This window comes from Rattus norvegicus, chromosome 6, assembly GCF_036323735.1.
Source record: "Rattus norvegicus strain BN/NHsdMcwi chromosome 6, GRCr8, whole genome shotgun sequence".
NCBI lineage: Eukaryota > Metazoa > Chordata > Mammalia > Rodentia > Muridae > Rattus > Rattus norvegicus.
In genome coordinates, this window is record NC_086024.1 from 130,487,473 (window position 1) to 130,500,021 (window position 12,549).

Sequence of the window (12,549 nt, forward strand, 5' to 3'; positions counted from 1 at the left end):
CCACTGAACTGGCTAGTTTTGTGTGAAGTTAACACAAGCTGGAGTTATCACAGAGAAAGAAGCCTCAGTTGAGGAAATGCCTCCATGAGGACCAGCTGTAAGGCATTTTCTCAATTAGTGCTCAAGGTGAAAGGACCCAGCCCATTGTGGGTGGTGTCATCCTGGGCTGGTAGTCCTGGGTTCTATAAGAGAGCAGGCTGAGCAAGCCAGGGGGAGCAAGCCAGTAAGTAACATCCCTCCATGGCCTCTGCGTCAGCTCCTGCTTCCTGACCTGCTTGAGTTCCAGTCCTGACTTCCTTTGGTGATGATCAGCACTGTGGAAGTGTGAGCTGAATAAACCCTTCCCTCCCCGACTTGCTTCTTGGTCCTGATGTCTGTGCAGGAATAGGAACCCTGACACAGACAGCCACCCTGTCTGTCCTGTACCTTTCCATCTCTTGACTCTGACTTTTCTTTTTTTAGAATCAGTTTTAACTCTTAGTTTATGGGCAGTAATTTTCATTTTGGGGACCAGAGTGCTTGGACTTAGGAGTGATGTGGGTGCCTTCATCTGTCAGGCTTACTTAGAGATAGCAGGAGTACTGAGCACACGTCTAGGTCTGCCTGTCTCCATGATTGAGCAAACCCTTACTGATGGTAGAGAGGGTAAATGCTTGCACTGAGCAGTTTTAGATAAAGGGAATATTTTTTCCCTTAGAAGAATTTACTGTTGTAAAACATGCAACGCATTTTAAGACTTGCTAAAAAGGCTCTACATCCCATAAAATTAGGGCCTGGCGAGGCTGCATTTGCATTTAGCATTTATGGGTCAGTGCTGTCTTGTGCTTTTTTTCTGTTAGGTTTTACCACACAACCTTATTTGCAGGGGATCTTGTTGGCAGTTGTGATGGTTAGACTGATTGCTATTAGGGAGTTGAAATGCAAACACTGACCTTTTGATAGGTTTCGGCCTAATAATAAGCTAAATATGTGTGTTCTCACTGGCAGACCAAGTACTCCGCCTACTGGCTGTATTTAAAGTACAGGAGAGTGGCATGGCATCACTTCTGTCAGCTGTGGTTTTTATATGTACATCACAGAAGTTTGTGTCTGTGTTGCTGTATGTATTTATATGCCTTTTCATTGTTACAGGAGCATGGGAAGTTAAAACCAAAGAAACATTTTACCTTACATATGGGGCATATGTTGCTAACATTTAATTGTTGTTCTGATTGTCTTTAACGCATAATTGATCCTTACCCCTTCTTTTTTCTATCCTTCTCTCTGTTTCCTGTTTTAGCAGAAACAGTCCTGCTCCAGCTGTGACCGCAGCATCTGTGACCAGCATTCAGGCTTCTGAGGTTTCTGTACCACAAGCAAATTCCAGTGAAAGCCCAGGGGGTAAGAAGCTGGGCTTGCCACTCTTGTGAGCCCTTGCATGATAATTGGTTTTATACTTTATGTAAGAAAGTGATTTATTGGTTAAGTTGTTGTGGATTCAGTTTTTTTAGTGCCTTTTAAATTTTTTAGTGAGTTTCGTGTGCTCCTGCTTGTCTGTATGCACTAGTGTGTGAGGACTCTCAGAGGTCAGAGGTTCACAGATGGTTGCTAATCTAATGTAGGTGCTAGGAACAGTACATGTTCTTAACCTCTGAGCCATCTCTGTCCAGTCAGTTTTGTTTTGTTTTTAAGGCAGAGTTTTAGGCTCAAACCTTCTGATCCTCTTACTGCTCCTCCCCCCACTCCCAACCTCCACCCCATGTTCTGGGGCTATAGGTATGTGCTTGGTACTTGTCTTTTAATAGCACTTTAGTGTTTGCATATAAAGTTATTCATGAAGTGAGTTAGGTGAAGTATCCACTTTCTTTGTTACTTGGTGTCTGTAATGATTTTGATTTGTGTGTTCATACCTTTTCTGTTTAGGTCCATCGAGCGAAAGCATTCCTCAAACTGCCACACAGCCAGCCATTTCTCCACCACCAAAGCCTACAGTCTCCAGAGTTGTCTCCTCAACACGACTGGTAAACCCGTCGCCTAGACCTTCAGGAAACGCAGCAACAAAAGTACCTAATCCTATAGTAGGAGTCAAGAGAACGTCCTCACCCCATAAAGAAGAAAGTCCTAAGAAAACCAAAACAGAAGAGGTATATGTGCACACTTACATACACACAGGCATGGCAGCCTGGCTCACCTGCTCCTGAATCTAGTAGGGAACACTCAGGAAGACCCGGGGCGTCTGCGGTGCCTCACTGCAGTCGTGCCTCACTGCAGTCGTGCCTCACTGCAGTCGTGCCTCACTGCAGTCGTGCCTCACTGCACTAGTATTTCTACCTCTCCTACTCTGGGTAGCTTCTGCATCCAATGGTGAATGGAAAACACAGTTAATATCCTAATTTACTATTCTTTATGACTTTTATTTGTACTGACTCTTTATGGCTCTTTGGGGACTGTTTTGCCTTTAACTCAGTTTTATATTGTAATTGGTATCAGAGGGTGGCTGAGCCATTGGCTGTGTGCTAGGAATTCCTGGGAGGGAATTAGAGCTTGCTCTGCCTCTAAGCTGTAGCCCTAGTCCTCAAAGCTTTATTCTTGTGATGAACAGGTTGCAAAGGCAGATTAGTTTAGTTTCGGACTCCCAACTTTCAGGAAGCTTGCTATGTGTTTAACAGTCACTATCAATCCAGTGTTAAGATCAAGCAGCGTTAGGACAGTACTGGGCATTGTGTTGCAGTTGTGAGTCTAAGGGTGGTTTGTGGTGTGCCACACAAACGCTCCTGCTACACTGCCCTCTATCCCTTTAGTGTCATCTAAATGCCCCAGGGTCTAGCTGTGCAGTCTGGGCTCAGTTAATCTCGGGTTTGCTTCAGTAGGACAGTCGCTGTTGCCCAGAGCTGCCAGTCCGAGACTGCTTGTTTCATGATGAATTCTGCTCTAGAATTTGTTATCTAAGAACTTTCTTAGAGCAGAAAAAAAACGTAGGTTTCTCTTGGGTATCCATTGCACTTTGATCAGTATTGGTGAAACATCCGTAATCGGATACCTTTGTTTTAGATTGACTTTAGAAATATCTGTAATTAATGGAGTAACACTTTGTTATTCATGATGTTAAACTAGAAAGGAAGTAGGACATAATTTCACCTATCCTGCTAGGTTTTGATAATTGATGTGTTTGTAGTGTAGTGCTTTTTTTTTTTTTTTTCCTTTCTTTTCTTTTCTTTTCTTTTCTTTTCTTTTCTTTGTTTTGGAGCTGGGGACTGAACCCAGGGCCTTGCGCTTGCTGGGCTAGCGGCTAGCGCTCTACCACTGAGCTAAGTCCCCAGCCCAGTGTAGTGCTTTTTCTTGTTGTGTTGTTTGTGAATAGGGATATAATCCAGGGCCTTATGTACTTCTAGGCCAGTGTTGTACCATTGATTTACACCCCCAATCCCTTGGTAGTTTTTGATTCTCTTGTCTTAGTCTCCTGAGTGCTAGGTCGGTCCGTCTGTCCGTCCGTCCGTCCGTCCATCCATCCATCCATCCATCCATCCTGATAAATGCATCAGAGCCTTTCTAGGAACTGGATTTGGACATGTGTTTTTGAGGCAGTCTCAAGAGCAGTACTTGAAGCTGGCTTTAAATGTAGGGCACTCTTCCTGCTTCTGGTTCCGTAATTCTGGAATTACAGTTGTGAATTTAGATTTCTTTTTACCTTCATGATTTGTCTCTGATCTCCTTATGATAAGGTGCTCTGTGAGTGCTTAGCAGCGAGTGTCCCAGCACATGGCTCGTCACTGGAGCTACATGGACGCTTGTACTCCTGGGTCTAGAGCAGTCCTTGGGGGATAAAGAGTTACATACAGTTAGTGTGGAAGACACAGCATTACTGTGTCAACAGAAACAGTCCATTGATGCTTTACTGTTTACACAATACAGCTACATCTCTGATGAGCTCAGCCACTCTCTCTGCCTCTTCAACTCAGCTTTTTGTTTGTTTATTGAGGTAATGTAAGGTCTTTAAGTTTGGACTGGAACTGAACTAAGTGAACTCAGGAGGTGGTCCAGACAGCTTCAAACTTACGGTCTCTCCTTCCTACTACCCACCTACCCCAGCCCCGTGAGTGCTGGGGTCATGGGCCTGGTCCTCCAGTCCTCATTCCTTCTTCTGTCACTAAGTGCTTTAGAGAAAATTCCACTGTGGTGGTGTTATTCCCTAGAATTGTGTAACACTAGAATTTTAAGATCACATGTCTAAGAGAGAGTATGAATAAACTCAGATTAGATTCCTTGATAATATGACACCCCTGTTCTCACTGTTTTCAAAATATCCCTTAAACGTGGGACCAAACAAGTTTAAGATGCCAGTGTTAAAATGTCCTTTAAAATACAAGCTTTGTCCTTTTTTTCTTAGAATTTCACTGGAGCCAATTAACCAAGTCATAAAACCTTCTAAAGTATAAGGGAGGGTGTTGCTCACTTTATGGGCTGCTTACTATGCTTAATGTCTCTGGCAGTTACAAACTTAATTTAGTCAAAGGCGTTGAAGCTGATCTTCCATGGTATGGCCTGGACTGTGTGTGCTCTGGTATAACCCTTATTTGGGTCATTTGTTCTCTGTTGATGTATTGAACATGACCACACATGCTGTACTTCCAGAACTCAGGGCAGCATGGGCCTAATAGTAAGCAGCAAATGGAAACTCCAGTCACATGTGTATAGGAAGGTTTTAGATGCTGTGAGCTGCTTCAGTTCAGTGTAGTGTGCATTGTACCCTAATAGAGAAAACATAGAAAGTTTGTTCTATCATATGGCTAAATTCAAGGCAGATGTACTTTAAAAGTTTTCTTTTTAATTTCTGCGTATGTCATACTAATTGACCCTGGGGCCGTTTGCATAGGAGAAGTACTAAGTCTTTAAAACTTTTGTATGTGAAAAATTTAAATATGTGGAGAAGAACACATGACTGTCACCTGATCTCAGTGGAGACCTGAGCAGCGTGTTTCCTTTACATATCTGCTCACCATTTTTTTCACTTCAGGTACACATGAGTATTTGAATGTGTCTACATATAATTTTAAAGCTACCTGTGTTTTTTTTTTGCCTTTTAAAAACGTATTTAAAATATTAGGGACTAAGGAGATAGCTTTGCCTGTGAAGTGCTGGTGGCATAAGGACCAGTAACATGTGAGAAAGCCAGACATGGTCGCACATGCTTGAACTCCCAGTACCAGGAGGCTGACCTTCCTAATGGAGAGACGATCTCCAAACACAAGGATGTACCAAGGTTAACCTCTGCTTTCTGTGTGCACGCTTATACACTTGCCACCTGCACAGAGCAACAAGTCAATTTTAAGTTCTCTAAGTTAATAAACCTGAGCAAATAGTGCTAATGTGGCTTTTAGGACCCGAGAAGATCAGGCGGTAGGCCCTGAATTCTTTTAGAATGCTAATGCTTCCCAAGAACAGCGCCTGTTTCTGTGTGCAGGAGTGTTTCTGGGTAACATTTTCTGTAAAATCCCCAGTCATAGGGTGTGTTAGTGGGCGCACCACCAGCTTCCCTCACTGGGATCCTGCTCTTCCACGTTCTCAGGGCTGCTGCTTTGAGGAACTTTCCTTTCCTTAGGAAAATGCTTCATGAGCCTATAGGTTTGGGGATGTACTTTATATGATGGGGATTACAAAAACAATTTTTATCATGTTTAAAATTTTTTGGTGCTTATTAAAGCTAAGTTAAATTATTTAATTTTAAAAAGCCCCTTTAGAAGAGACTCTGATCTATTTTACTTCATTTTTATAAATTAAAGCATTAATTGGCAGATAATCTAAATTTTTCATTTTGGAGAATAAAGCTTTTTTTTTTAAAAACAGGATGAAACAAGTGAAGATGCTAACTGTCTTGCTTTGAGTGGACATGATAAAACAGAGACAAAGGTATACTAACTTAGCCTGTAGAATGTGCACGGGTAGAAGTGCAGGCGTGTGGTGCTGAATCGACTGGAGTGTGTGGGGTTCTCTTACCACTGTTTGTAAGAGACCTTTTTTTGGGTTCTTTTTAATGTTAATAATGTCTGAGTGATGGGAGTGGAGCAGTGTGTAAAACAGGAACTTAGCCTTCAGGAGAGAAGGTAAGATGGTGGTGTTAGAAAGACAGTACATGTCAGGAAGGCTTGAGGAGATGGGGTAGGTGCTGCTGTTAACGGAAGGTAGGGATAACCTTTTGAAGCAGCACTTGCCTGACACTTGAATCCAAGGCAGTCCGTGAGACTAACCTCACTGTCGGGTCTGGCAGTAGGGTTGGGTTAGAAAAATCGTTTTCAGCAGGTTTTGGCTTGAATGAGGTGGGCAGTGAGGAAGATATCCTGGTTCTCTTCCTATTGAAAGACCAAGAATGACTTAATTTTAGAAATTGAGGTATGCCAAAGGCTTAATATTCCCACTGTAGCCAAATTCCCACCAAGAATATCTTAATAAGTGTTCTTTTGATGCTTTTCAAGCTGTGCGTGTTCACATATGCACCAGTGCCTTTTATTTTCTATTTATAATGTACTTTGCAAACCAGGAAGTATGTTTACATTATATGATGTGCACAATGACTGCACTGGAGGGTCTTATCGCACCTTACTAGCTGCTCATGGTCAGCAACTGTCTCCACCAAAAGCAAGTTTGCACCTTCTGCCTGCAGACCGTGCACTGTACGTGTGTCTGCCGTCCGCTTAAGAGTGCTTAAGAGCCTGATGCACATTCCCATAGTCCTCCACTTCTCCCAGTCACTGCCTGTGTCCTGTTAACCCTCTGCAGTTTTATAGGAAAAGCGGTGATGGCTCCTGTTTTTATATTTTAGAAACATGTTTTTATCTGTATTTTCACTTGTTTGTGTCTTATATACTCCTCTATGTGAGTGAAGCTGTTGTGGGATGACCCAGTTCATCATCCTGTGTTGATTGGTTCACTTTTATCGGAACTGGGACATTGATTGTTGGACAGAGGAGGGCAGGAGAGATCATAAGGAAAGGATAGCATAGATTATGGCTGTTTGCCTCTTTAATTACAGATATGGGGCAGTTTGTGCCTCTGAATAATTTTATTCACTAACATTATGTATTTTCCCCACATAGTTAAGGATTTTCTTTGGGTTTGTGTTTTATTAATTATTGTCTAGGTAACATTTTCTAGAGTGCCTGTGCATACCTTTAATTAGTACTTGTTAAAATATCCAAGTTAGAGCAGTTTGGGACCTGTGAGATTCTTTGGCCATGCCTTACAGTGTGTATCTGAAATGGAGACATAACCTATAACAGGGCTCGATGACATGGTGCGATGTCATTCTGGTCATCTCTCCACCTTCCAGTTGCTAATTTGTCTTCTTTATTAGCCACTACACCCAGTTACTCACTTTATTGTTATTTTTTTCTCTTCCCCTCTGCCCATCCTTTGTCTCCTAGGAACAAGTTGGCATGGAGACAAGTGCGGCTCCGTCAGAAGCTGCTCCGGCCTCGGCGTCTCTGGTGGCCTCTCAGGTACTAAGTGTAAGAAAGGCACGGAGAGTTTGGTCAGTGGTTTTGATATTAGAGTGGTATATTGATTTCAAATGAAAGTTTATGCTAGACCATTAAACTTGTGGAACTAGTTAACTTGAAGCCTGTAAGTTTTCTGTAGTGTAAAGTTAAAGGCAGGCAGACAGCTGACTTGGAGCTGTTCGGAGGCTCTGTCTGGCTCTGACTTGTGGTATACGTTGGCCTCTCAGCTTCTGGGAGGCTCAGGCAAGTTTCTGGGGCGGAGACTATGCTGAGCTCTGTGGTGAGACCCCAGTAAAGGAAAAGGAGGCAGGTGTAGTTCTTCCCTTATACTGCGGGTTCTTCAGATCCTCAGTGGGGTGGGTGGAGGTGTGTGTGTGTGTGTGTGATGTATGTAAATGCTTATTTCTAGAACAAAGGGTGACAGTGAAACAAGAAACAAAAAGTTGTTCTGGACCTGTTTGCAAGGGTCAGAGAGATTTTCATTGTATTTATTCATTCATGGAGCATAGCGGTTTTTTGGGGTTTTTTTTTTTTTGAGACAAATTTCAGTATGTAGCTTAGGCTGTCCTGAACTGCCTTTGGCTCCCTGATCTTTTTTATTTTTAAGATATGTTTCTGTTTCAGTTTTTAGTACTGGTTTTATTTAGTTATTCAGTAGACAGTAAATAACTCCAGAGTAATTGATGAGTGGTAGTGTTTGCTGGGACAGTTTCTTATGCACACAAGCAGTCTCATCTATTTAATTCACAAACCGTCACCTTGTGTCTTGTTTTTCTTTTTGAATCCTTTAAACTTAAGAAAACCAAAGTCGGGCTGGAGAGATGGCTCAGTGGTTAAGAGCACTGGCTACTCTTCCTGAGGTCCGGAGTTCAATTCCCAGCAACCACATGGTGGCTCACAGCCATCTGTAGTGGGATCCGATGCCCTCTCCTGGTGTGTCTGAAGACAGCTACAGTTACTTATATATTAAAAAAATAAATAAAAAAGAAAAAGAAAAACCAAAGTTTAGGTCAAACGTTGGCCCAAAAATCAGTGTTTTCTTTTAGTACCTACTAACTAGATTAACTGAGGTATCCCTGAGCCAGCTGCCGTCCATGGTACTTTGCTGTGGCTTAGAGTCTGTGTGTTCCTGGGAAACCCTCTTCCACAGTCTGACACCACAGTGTTCTGCTCTGTGTCCGAGTTTATGTGCTTTTAGTCAAGTGCAGTACACGTGAGATGGGGACATGCCCTTGTGTTCCTGCACAACACATTTCCTACTCCACTGATCACACCCCACAGCCATGGCGCCCCATGTCTGTGAGAGTATTTTTTTTTTTTTTTAGTAGAGTTTCATTCATTTGAAAGGATCTATAAACCAGTCAGAGCACCTCAGTTCTGCTGATTTTAGAGAATGCATCTTGTGTCCTGTGATTTGGCGAGGACTTCACTGAGGAGGTGGGAGAGTCTCAGTATAGCATTGCCACACAATGGAGGGAATTAGAGATAATTGGGAGCATCTCCAATTTATCTTCAGAGTAACCCTTGGTTAAAGCCACAAGAAGGAGTGGTTGGCTTTGACTTAACAGTTGCTGAAGCTGGCTGAGGAGTATGTGAGACTAACGAAAGCTCTCTACTTCTTTATCTGTGCAGAAACTTCTCATGAAACATTTTATGATTTATTTCTGTATTTTTGAAATGTTAAAATGCCTTGCGATATAATTTCTAATACAATTTTTTTAATTCCCTAAAAGTTGGGATAAATTATATCTATTCAGTTGTATAGTTAATTTTACAATTTATAGTGTCAGAAAATATCTGCTAACTGCTGGTTCTATGTATCAGGTGAATTTAAGCATTTCCTCCACATGAGGGCACTTCAGTACCACGTCTTGTTAGAGCAGTTAGTATCTTAACTCAGCCCAAATTAGCTGAATGTTATTTTATCACTATCTTCTGTTCTTTATTTTGTGAAGCATATTTCTAAGGTGTATATTTAAAGCTATTAGAATAATTTTGATAAGCCGTGAAAACGTTATTATGCAATCTTAAATTTTCTGCAAGTCTAGAGTGTATATGGGTTTACTAGTTACGTTTATTTGCGCTGCATATTTTCCATTTAGAACTGCTTACTTTTAGTTTGAATGCTTGTCCTCCCATCATAATGCCGAATCTTTCCTAGGAGGAAGCAGTGGGAGACGCATCCCCTGTGAGCGACAGTGCTTTAAACCGTGCTGTGTTCTTTGCTTTCGTTCTCAGAAAACATCCAGTACAGACCTTTCCGATATCCCTGCTCTCCCTGCAAACCCTATTCCTGTTATCAAGAATTCAATAAAACTGAGACTGAATCGGTAAAACCACCTCAGGGTCCATAAACAGTATCTGCCAACTCAACCCGTTGTCTCCAGATGCTTAAACAAAAGAAAGAAAGAAAAAAGAAAGGAGAAAGGAGATTGGAGGGACAGGACTAGCCCTGACTGACTGGGTTTAGTCTTGGTGACCTCCCTTACTTGGGCTCATCAGCACTTGATCAGCAGTCCAGGTTAGTATGGAAGCCAGGAGTACTGTTATTATTGTGTTAGCAACAGTTGCATTAACTATTTCAGAAAAATTACTGCCTTTAAGAAGGAAAGAAAACAAAACCCTCAAGCTGCGTTTGTATCCATAATTGACATCCAGATTGGGTTTATGTGTGATGATGCATTGTTTGGAAAATTGCAATACAAACTGGCATAAGAACTCCTTATTCTGATGATGCACTTTTATGTATTTTTTTTATTAGAAAGTAGAACTAATTTTAGATTTTCAGCTTAATGGATTTTCAATTTTTTTCCCAAAGAATTTTCTTTACAATTAGTCTTTAAATTGGATTCCTTGTGCAGTGGTGTACCATTCTGCCTCAGAAAGGACAGTAGGACACCTAGCTCAGTCCTTACGGGCAGCTGTAACCCTTAGGGTGCATTGTCAATGCTAAGGTATACTTTGGACACTGAAAGAAGAATTAGGCGATACTTGGTTTTGATGAGGTTATGATTAAGAAGTATATATTCCTTTTATTTATAGAGTTGTTTTATAGTGCATACAAATCAGCAGTCAGCCAACAAGTGTGGTCTTTGAGCTTTCTCAAGCTCTGTTCTTTTGCCTTCAGTCTGTTAGTCTTTGAAACAACGACAGTGCTTTCTCCCCATCCCCCTTTTTTCTTTTGCCTGTTTTTCCCTTTTGCTTGAATGCACAAGGTAAGGCTTATTTCACAGAAACCAGAATGCCAGTATTTTCCTAAGCCATGACATGTAACCGTGACCTGTGGCTACGTGACACAGAACACTAACGTTGGTCCCATGGCTAGAACTTGAGAATGACTGAAAGCCATACCCGTGAAGCATCTCCGGAGGATGGCCATTTGATCTCTGAGAGGACTTTTGTACACTCCACAGAACTCCTGTTCCTGTCTTACACAAAGTTGATTTTCAATTTTAAAAGTGGGCAAAAAGGCATTTTCTTCCAGATTTTTAAACTAATTTTTATTTTTAACCAGTTTATCAAAATTTGTCAGTGAATTTTACATACAGAAACATTTTAAAAATCATTCCTAGTAAGCACTTGACGTTTAGTCAGCTCTCCACTTTTGAATTTTTTTGTTCTATCAAAAATTAGAAACTTCCTTTAAAGACAATGATTTCTCATAATTAAGTAGCAGAATTCTCGTCCATCTTGTGACGTGTGAGGACGCCAGAGGTTGATAAGGTTCCTCTTGTCGATCTGGGTAGAGCAGGCCTGTAGCAGCAGATCTTTGTATGAGCATGGTTTCCAATCCTTCATCTCGCTGCATTCTATCACACATTTGTGCATTTTCACGTAACACTGCAATTAAACTCTCCTGTCCTCCTAAATTAATTTCCAAAGTTGGAGTATAGTCTTTCCCTTCAGCTGTGCATTAATTAAGGCTTTCTTTACCACTTACATTGTTTATATACAGTGTTCTTTCTGCTCTCCACCTCTCGCTCTGCAGTCACCTTGCCCTCCCTCCCTCCCTGCCTCCCTCCCTCCCACCACTTGAGTAAAGAAGACAGTTCGCTAACAGGTGACATGTCCCGTGTCTGTGTGTGTAGCTGCAGAGTTAGATTGACATCACCAGGCACAGATTTAGTCTTGTCGTTTTGTTTACACATTGGGGAAAAATTCAGTTTAATAAACGTTCCATGTAACTGCATCCAAGTTTCACCAGGCTGGAGACGTGGATCTTTTCTGTGTAGTGACTTTTTACTTCTAGTTTCCATAACCTGGAGATCAGACTGTTGCTTTCGCATGATGTAAGTAGTGTCTCATGACTGGAGTTTGCTTTGTTTTATAGTATCTGTACTCCTTGTATTTTTCAAGAGCTATTTTGTAAACAGATGATGTATTTCTCCATTGAAAACACAATAAAAAAAAAAAAGGCACAAATCCCACAGTTGGCTGATTTCTTTTGACTCTCCCCTCCCCTCACTCAGTGATCTGATGGAATTGGTTCTACTTATACAGATGTGGTACAGCCCAGACATGAAGACTGGAATTGAATGTGCTCATATTTGGCAGGTTTGCTGTAGGTCAGCCTGTTTGTAGCCCAGTACTAATGGGTCTCACACGGTAGCAGGCGATTGTTGTTCACAGAAATGGTCTTTGGGGAGGAAGTACGATCAGAGCTGCGACTGAGTCACTTTGAGCCGTTCCAGTTTCTGCAGTGGCATTGTCCAGACTGCACACCGCACACTTCACATGTGGCTCTTTCCGTGCTGCCAGCTTTAAAGAAGCTTGCATTTCTCTCCGTCAGCAGGTGGCACTGTTGTTTTTTCAGTAAGTTTATAATTGTATCTTTCACACAGCTTGAATCTTGTTTATTTACTGGATCAAATTCTGACATTTTTCTTAAACCTTCACATCGCATACAAGAGAAATGGTCTGAGTTTGTGATGGCCAGCTTTTAGGGATGGTCATCCTAATGTCTTGAGCAGAGACATTCTTTTATAAAGTCACTTTCCAGAGGGTTAGCAGCTCTGCACACCCATCCTGTCTCAAAGTCTGAGCACTCAGAGACGTCATAGAGTACATGGCTTCAGGG

The 12,549-nt window shown here is 41.7% G+C and overlaps 1 protein-coding gene across 15 annotated transcripts in view; it reads left to right on the top strand.

Moving 5' to 3' along the window:
• The window catches only part of Papola (poly (A) polymerase alpha), a 53,136-nt gene extending 41,237 nt beyond the window's left edge, over positions 1 to 11,899 (top strand). For 3 of the 15 annotated variants that reach the window (XM_039112397.2, XM_006240521.5, XM_039112398.2), the window contains 5 exons: positions 1,280 to 1,380; positions 1,903 to 2,123; positions 5,824 to 5,886; positions 7,398 to 7,472; positions 9,634 to 11,899. In XM_039112397.2, coding sequence (XP_038968325.1) covers positions 1,280 to 1,380; positions 1,903 to 2,123; positions 5,824 to 5,886; positions 7,398 to 7,472; positions 9,634 to 9,786 — 613 coding nt within the window. In that variant the 3' untranslated portion in view covers positions 9,787 to 11,899. The remainder of the gene's footprint in view (positions 1 to 1,279; positions 1,381 to 1,902; positions 2,124 to 5,823; positions 5,887 to 7,397; positions 7,473 to 9,633) is intronic. The other 12 variants (XM_039112393.2, XM_063262005.1, XM_039112394.2 and 9 more) reach the window with 8 other exon arrangements.
• The last annotated feature ends 650 nt before the right edge of the window (positions 11,900 to 12,549 follow it).